The 8,232-nt window shown below is 40.7% G+C and overlaps 1 protein-coding gene across 4 annotated transcripts; it reads right to left on the bottom strand.

Moving 5' to 3' along the window:
* Positions 1–289: 289 nt before the first annotated feature.
* Positions 290–6,933, bottom strand: LOC121780039 (protein FAM135B-like). 4 transcript variants are annotated; one of them, XM_042177562.1, is made up of 16 exons: positions 6,743–6,933; positions 5,509–5,970; positions 5,309–5,394; positions 4,705–4,859; positions 4,398–4,462; positions 4,037–4,231; positions 3,790–3,859; positions 3,234–3,437; positions 3,010–3,143; positions 2,724–2,913; positions 2,547–2,606; positions 2,200–2,451; positions 1,791–2,049; positions 1,510–1,715; positions 1,364–1,409; positions 290–952 (listed from the first exon to the last, which is right to left on the bottom strand). In XM_042177562.1, the coding sequence occupies exons 2-16, from the start codon at positions 5,763–5,765 to the stop codon at positions 657–659; spliced, it is 2,475 nt and encodes an 824-aa protein (XP_042033496.1). In that variant the 5' UTR covers positions 5,766–5,970; positions 6,743–6,933; the 3' UTR covers positions 290–656. The 4 variants fall into 4 exon arrangements, with proteins under 4 accessions (XP_042033496.1, XP_042033495.1, XP_042033494.1 ...); XM_042177561.1 differs by having other exon boundaries at positions 290–947; positions 1,359–1,409; positions 5,509–5,975; positions 6,743–6,931; XM_042177560.1 differs by having other exon boundaries at positions 290–947; positions 1,359–1,409; positions 6,743–6,931.
* Between the last annotated feature and the right edge of the window lie 1,299 nt (positions 6,934–8,232).

Here is an 8,232-nt window from a genome sequence, read left to right as displayed (position 1 = left end):
TAAATGCAGAAACATAACATGAAGGTCATTGGTAAATAACAACGGAGTTCATTGTTAGTTTGTTTTTAGTATCAACCATAAAAACACACTCATAATGAATTTAGTATTATGTAACAATGACCATTTTTATTTGGATTCTACGTTCTGCATTTAAAATTAGTTGTGTTTCGGGTTCGGGTTCGGGCTGGGGTGGACTCAGGTCGGGTTTCAGTTAGGATCAAGTCCATGCCGACCAGTAAGCGGAGCTCCGACCGGAGAATAAATAAATACCACGGTAAAAACATGGCAATTAGATAGCAAAGAAATGGTTTTAGCCTCTATAACTGCACATCATCAACCAAGCTTTTTACATTGACTATTAACTAAGTTTATGGTAAAATTTTAGGCTTTAATTAACCATGCTAAATTAACAAAAGATACATCTCTGAGGGGTCTCTAACTGAATTTGCATTCCAGAAACTAATTTACACTGCCATGGAGGGCCGCTGTCGCGTCGCGTCGTAGGTCATCCGCACCACGCCATCCCCAAGATTCGGTGACACTTGGCCCCTCGCGTGCAAAAAATCGGAGGTCGGATGGCGCTGAATACAGCTCAGGCGGCGCCAGAGACGCTGTATTCAGGAGGAGGAGAGATTTATTGGCGAGCCGGCTGCGAGTCAACGGAACAGGTCCGGGAAGGACCACATTATGAATTTGGCAAAGATGTCCGTCTCGAGGAACTCGATGTGAGCAGCACGGCCGATCAAGGTGTTCAGGCTTCTTCCCTGCAGGGAGATGTCGAAATTGACATCGCAGCGCAGCAACACGCGGTGCTCGGAGGAAGGTGCCCGTATCTGGTCCAGGTATTCGTTTAGCATCTCGAGGAAAAGCTTGCCTTTTTTTGAGTAGTCTCCTGACGATGCAGGACACATTTCGATCCTCGCAGAATGATGTGGAACGTAGCCATCCTGAGAATTAGATCATGAATGCTCTGTGTTATTTTTGCAACAGGTTCGTTCAACAGTCGTCGTTCTTGGTTTCGTTAAAAAGAACCTTCGCCCAAATTTCGGTTTTTTCTCAAATGCACAAACTTCAAATTGCAATTTTCTCCTAATTTCGTTTTCTTGGAACCATCACGCATACAAAACAGCGTAGTTTTGTCTGCCAACGATGTCGTTTTACATTTCTCGCCAGAAGTGAATTCAGGAGAAAATTGCAACCAGTGAAAAAAGTGTGTATTTGAGAACAAGATTTGGAAGTCATTGTGCATAACTGTGGCAAAGTTTTGTATATTTCGAAGAAATTAACCCGATTTTACCAATAAGTTGAAAGGAAGAACAAAACAGGGGTAAAATCAACCAACAAAGAAGGCAAACTACCTGAGGTGAAGATAACAAAATGATGTTTTTGAAATGCTCCAACGTTTTCTCCTGAAAATTTTATGATTTTAGAAAAGATTATTAGTAAGCTCGTAAAACTAGCGTACGAATTCTACATTGTAAAATGACAGCGAGACTTTTTAAGTTTTACCTTGCAAAGTTTGTATAAGAAAGTATTTTGTAGATCAGGATCATCTGTGAAAGTCAGCTGATGAATGGACTGTGTGCCTTTGAGCTTCTTCAGGAGCCACAAACCGCCATTAAACAACGAGTTTGAACTGTAAAGATAACCAAGATGTGGGCCAGATACCGATAGATACGTGTGCAGGAATCTCAGATATGGTTCCATAATCGTCTCTGCATGGAGGATGCGAAAATTAGCAACGGACAAGTCAACTGAGGAAGGTTTCTTTGAGCTTTTAGAGTCTAAACCTGTAAGTGCAGTTCTCAGAATGATGTTTCCGATGGAATGTCCAACGAAGCTAAGCTTGATTGTTCTCAAGTTCCCGGATCTAGACGCCTTATCCATTTTCTTTTTCACGAAAGATACAACTTCCTTTGCTAGCCTCTGACCCATTTCTCTAAAGTCTCCAGATGTTTTATCTTCATTAACTTCCGACATAAGAAATTCCGCCTTCGGGTCTATTAGAAGCCATTGGTTTCGGACGAGACGCAAGTCCAGATGATGGCCCTGCACATTAAATGAAACTATTGCAATCAATAAGTGGCAACTACACACCAATAGTGTCGTTTTAGAGAAGCCATGGGCGACAAAGCATATGAACGCAAAGTTGCATTTCGCAGTGTTAAATAAAGTGAAGCTGTATATTACGAGCACCACCTGGAATCCATGGACAAAAACTACAATCTTGAGGACACGGCCAGTTTGACGAGTGGTGCCAGATAGCTTGTTTGAGGGGATAGAGTCAGCTCCAGCAACCAAGCCATTTGTATATTTTGGGTCCAGCTGATTGAAAGAAAAAATTCCTTTGGTTGAACAAAGAGGTGCATTGACAGCTCGCTCTACAATTACGATGGGGATGCGTGATGGATCTCCAAACATATACAAGTCTTGGATAGAACGATTATTGATCTGCAGTTACGCGAAACATTCTGAAAATCTTTGTATTTTTGCTCGAAACTCCAACCAATGAGTGAGATAATACCAAAATTGTAAAGAAAGCTAACCCTCATTTGTGCGATACTTCGCCTATGGAGTTCCGCCCTCATAGCAGCAGTCTGAGCAGGCTATAGAGTGTATCCCAAAAAAAGTGAAAAAAGTGAAAAAAATTGAAATTAAATCAACACCGATTGTGTAAAGAAAATACTGAAAATGATAAGGAAGTCGTTATGATGATAAATTACATCGCCAGTTAACTTCCGTAGTGAGGACCCTCGACCACGTAATCCACGGATGGTGGTATCATCCACTACACTGCTTATATACTGATGTGGCATCTCAGCCTTAGTGTAAACCATCCAGATTGACCATTCAGCTTTGCGATCAACAGCCCACTGGTTGCAAAGAGATTCAAGAATCTTCTTCGCATTAGCCCTGAAATGCCCACAAAAATATTTTGTAATTACGATTGGTCCACGTTTGGAAAGATGCTTAGTACTTGATCAAAACAAGTTAACTGGGAAGCCAAACCTGTGGAAATTTAAAAACGTGCTCCACAAGTAATTCACTCGATTGCTGACCAAATCGAATGACTTGGCCAGCTTTTCTTCAGAGAACGAATAGAGAAAATCATCATGCTGAAAATCAACTTTACCATTTTGTTTCTACAAAAAGGAATATAGCAAAAGATTAGGTTGAGATAAAAAGGTCTGTAACGGTGATAAAAAGTTCATAGCCTGAAATCCGCAAAGAACCTGTGAAACATTTAGGGGTTTGCTTGAAATTTGGACTGGGACTTCAGCATCTTCCGAGTCCTGATCAGATCTTTGAGCGAAACCGAATAATATGCTAGAAGAAATATCTTCCATTTCAATTGGTACGTCAATAGCCTTGCTGAGCTTTTGTAGCTCTTCTAGAAGTATGTTGTGAGCACTTGACAACGCTTTCAAAAGCATAACCTGTTCACAAGAAAACATTACGCAATGACAAATGGAAGAGAATGGACTGAACATGTCAAAGGCGTATATGCAACAACACATGAGTTTAGTCAGTGGAAGTTCAGTTGGATCACTCAGAATATTATGGTTTCAATTTTCAACATGAAATTTTGTATACAATATTTGGAGGCTTGATATTTGGATTGGGTTATTGAATAGCCAGACTCTAGAGAGAGCAACAGAACAAATGCAATCATAAAGATATGATTTTAAATGTTAGATATAAGGAAGCAAGAGCAACTGCAACAGAAAGAGATATGATAGTTTTATATGATAGGTTGCGTCTATAATGAAATCTAACGAGAAAACATACTTGTTTTGATTTATTTTGCTCCACAGCAAGGTCATGTTTGTCATCTGTAGGATCACTGGGAAAACAGAAGCTATTGTTACTTCAACAGAGTATTCAAAAGAATTCCGCAAAAGAATGCCTAGGATTATGGTTCAAGCTAGGTACATCATAGGTGGTCATTGGCAACAAGCTACCAAAATTAAAAAGCATATGGAAAAAACAAGCAACAGTCCTGAGCACTGATAAGATTTAAAGAAAGGAAACAAACCTGGGTACCTTCAGCGAGGAAGTGTGAACCTCACTTTTCAGAAGGCTTGCATGTACACTTGTATCAACTAATACAGCGTGAAATGCATCAAAATGAACTGGACAGTAGGCATGCAACCCTAAAAGAGCTTTAGGGGGGAGCCGAAATTCATGGACTGCAGCAGGGGTTGTATCCAAACAAGCATCGACATTATACCTAGAGCAGTAGATTCAAATGACTCAGGTCAAGTTGAAATAGAGCTCAGCATGTTGGTTCATTGTTGATTAACCCCACTCACTAAAACATTCAATAGAGAGGAAACCAGAGTTGTTTCTGTCAATTTCACGAGAAATATATTACAAAGTGGATTAGATCTGTTAACCTGTTCTCCAAAACAGGAGCATACAACAGCTCAAACTTCACAATAACAGCAGAGGTTGAAGGATCCTGGAAAATGAAACAGAAATTCAGATGCTACATAAACTACAATACAAACAATATAAAAGTGGATGTGAAAAATAAAACCACACAGAAGAAAATATGGTGTTCTGCTATAAGACAGTGTCCTGCACAACCTATAGTGTGTGTATGCCTAGATAAATTTGTACACATGGATTGCACATGTCCTGTGCACATAACCCCCCCACCCCTCCCCCCCAGAAAAACAAACATATAAAATTGAATATTACCTCAAGTTTACTGAGAGATAAGTTGAAAGAGACCATCATTGCCAACAGTATATCCTGTCTTGCATATCTGATTCGAAAAGGTTGCGTTGAAAAGCTATGGTCAGTGTCATCAATTCTCCAGACACCATATATATCATCAGAACCCAAATCAGGTGCTGCTCAGATACAAAAACTATATCAATCCTTACAGTTCTCAGAAAAGTGAAAGAGAAGTAAATCCATTAAGTATGGTACCAATGTTTTTCAGCATTCAATCCTGAGTCAACCCACAGAATAGCATGTCTATCGTCTAAAATAGTAATTTTGTTAAGCGAAATCACGTCAACAAAGTAGACAGAGAAATTCATGCCTTGTCTTAGAGAGTTTCGAAACAAATAACGGAAACATGTTAGTACACACCAGAGTCATGGGGGTTGAACCTTCAGTGCCTAATTCTAACTCAAGTTCATGAGAGGGGAGAACATTAGAATCTGGAAGTCATTCTACACTCAAGCTCATAGTATTACAGAGAACGTAAGAAAATTTGCAAAATTAAATATTGCAGAGCCACAGATTAGCTTACAAGCCAGGAGATCTACCAGTAAACTAAAGCTAGGACATTTACCTTCATATTGAACAACTCTTGCTGGCGTTCCGAAGGAGCCAGAATCTTCATTCTCCCACCTAATCGTAATCTTGAGTTGATACCATCTAAGAAGCCACAAAAGTAAACAAAAAAAAAGCAAATAGAATTTCTTAAATACAGCTAAGCATGTGAAAAAAGTTCAGCAATGAAATATAAATTTAAGCTAAAATTGAACTCACCCTTGCTGAAACAAGTCAAGGTTGTGAAATCGGTGGATGTAAATAGAAATCTTATGTATAGCCCCTAAAATAGGCAATTGAACTGTGTCGCTGTTATGTTTGACATTGATAGGATCCAATGGAGACTTATGGGGCTGAACAAACTTTGGCTGATGTAATGGCTTGGCATCAGGACCATTCAACCTCCTAGGACTCATTGATGATGATTTATCGAAACCATTGATCATCCATTTGAAATGCTGGAGTAAAACTGACATTTATGATATACTTCCCCAGTAGAAGTTAGCATCCCTCCAGTTCCTCAAATCCAAACACGATTCTTCATTGGTTTAGATTCTTTCCGCAAAACAAGTTTATAGCATCTCCATAACAAAGAAACTTCTTGTCTGGGAAAAGGACGTTGAAAACCTTTTCCCTACTATATATCAGTCTCTAAAAACCAGCCCCTTCACCAGAGATCTTCTGCACTATGATACAAAGACTTTATCACTAAAATCATAACAAAATAAAGACTTGAGAATACTTGAACTGTGAGAATTACAGAGCAGCAACGAGAGACTTGATGCACGAGTTTTCTAAACTTGTTCCTAACAACATAGTAAAAAATATACATTTCCCCTAGGCAATTGAGTTGTCTTTGAACAAATATTGTGAGCATCTTATTCCAGAAATTATTGACACAATCTCAAGTAAATATTTTAGAAATCAATTGTCCAGTCAATCTTAATTACTCAACGCGTCTTCTCATAACATTAAAGACAGATTTTTTAATCTTCTAGAGCTGGTACAAACCATAATTAAAAAAGGTTCTAAATTCCTACTAAATTTCAGACGAAAGAAATTACTACATTAAATCCTCCCATGACAAACACTGGTGCAAGCAGGCTAGAAAGCTAGCATTTTGACATAGCTACGAAAAAAATCAAGCATCATTCTATAGCAAGCAATTAAAGATCTGACAAAGATCACAACATTTACTAACATCAAATTGTTAACATGCCCCAAACCTCAATTACACTAAATTTGCATACTGCTGAAACTCAGTTAAACTCAAAATAGATACTCAGCATATCCAAGTTGCCTCACACAACAGCAAATTTAAGTAATAAACATAACAATCAGAGTGAAAATTGAATCCCAGATAGATGATAAAACCAATTAGAAAAACATTTCGATGCATTGCAGTTGAATCCAGTAATCTTAACAACAGGGTTTAGCTAATGAGTTAGCAAACCTGGGAACGGGGCCTCCGTTCACCTTAATCCGGCCGGAGGATTAGCGGTAGTTGAAAGAGATGAGGAGCTTTGATCGCGGCGGAGACGGCGGCGGCGCGTGGGGAGACAGAAACAGAGTATTATTATTATGAAGTAAAGGTCGTGTTTTGGCAGCTCAGAACTGGCATTTCTTGTAATTTTCCTCTTTGTCACTCTTTTCAAAGGGTATATTTGGTAGACAAACTTATAGGAAATTGTTAAAATAAAACCCATAATTATTAGTTCAAGAATCATAATTATCTCTTAAGGAATTTTAATTTATTCAATAATTTTATGAGACCGAAAGAGAATATAAGATTTAAAATAAATATCTCTTAAGTATTGTGAATCTGTATATAATCAATTTAAAAAAATTAATTATAGAATTATTTGAGCTCATAGAGTATATTTAGATCGAACTTAAGTTTTGCTAAAGTAGATTTATGAGGGAAAATTGTTGAGTGGACATAACGTTGGCCCATAAGGCCATCCGCAATTGGGCGGACGATGGCACGCCCGATGGCGCGCATCGTCCGCCCCATTGCGGGTGCGTGACATAGGCCGCGGACGATCGTCGCGCCCTATACTAAGGGCGCGGACGATGCTCATCGTCCGCGCCATCGTCCGCCACATTGCGGCCTACGCGGACGATAGGCCATCGTCCGCGCTATCGTCCGGCCCACTGTGGGCTACGCGGACGATGGCACGCGGTTTCGTTTTTTTATAAATAGAGTTCATTTGTAATTTCATTTCACGATTTCACTTTCGAAACTTATTACATTTACATAATTACTACGAAATGAATTCAAGTCCCAATAGTCCTATGTTTAGCGGAGAGGCGGGTTGGCCGGGTACAGAACCCGGCGAATATCATTCGTTCGATGCCGATACCCAGTACGATCCCGATTTCAGTACGGAATCGTACGGGTTGTCTGACATGGAGCCGTCTCCAAACCGACCAAGCGCTCCCTCCCGCCGTGACGCCTCAGCGGCCGATCCCGAACCCGCCGCAACCGCTTCCGCCCCAGCAAAAAAGAAGCGGAACCAGCAGCGAGCGCATAAGTTGCCGCCTCCCGGAAATTTCGATAAGTACGCCCCCGGCCGTACGAACTACACCGACGACGAAACCCTCATTTTGGCCCGGTGTTGGGTAGATATATCGGAAGACCCGATTTTCGCGAACAACCAGAGGCAGGTCGCGTACTGGGAGCGCATCGCCGGCCTCTACAATGAGGCCAAGCCGCCGACCGCGTACAAGCGCAAACGTGAGCAACTCCGCAAGCACTGGGATCAAATGAAGAAGCAAGTGAACTTGTATGCGGCGGAGTTCGAGAAGTTCACGCGGGCACAGGGGAGCGGCGAGAGCTTGAGCGACGTGCGCGCTAAAGCGTTGTTGTCGTACCGGTCGATGTACGGCGACTTCAAGCACGAGGCCATCTGGGCACTCTTGAGGGACAAGCAGAAGTTCCAA

The sequence above is a fragment of the Salvia splendens genome, chromosome 19 (assembly GCF_004379255.2).
Source record: "Salvia splendens isolate huo1 chromosome 19, SspV2, whole genome shotgun sequence".
Lineage (NCBI taxonomy): Eukaryota > Viridiplantae > Streptophyta > Magnoliopsida > Lamiales > Lamiaceae > Salvia > Salvia splendens.
This window is presented reverse-complemented; position numbering and strand designations above follow the sequence as displayed.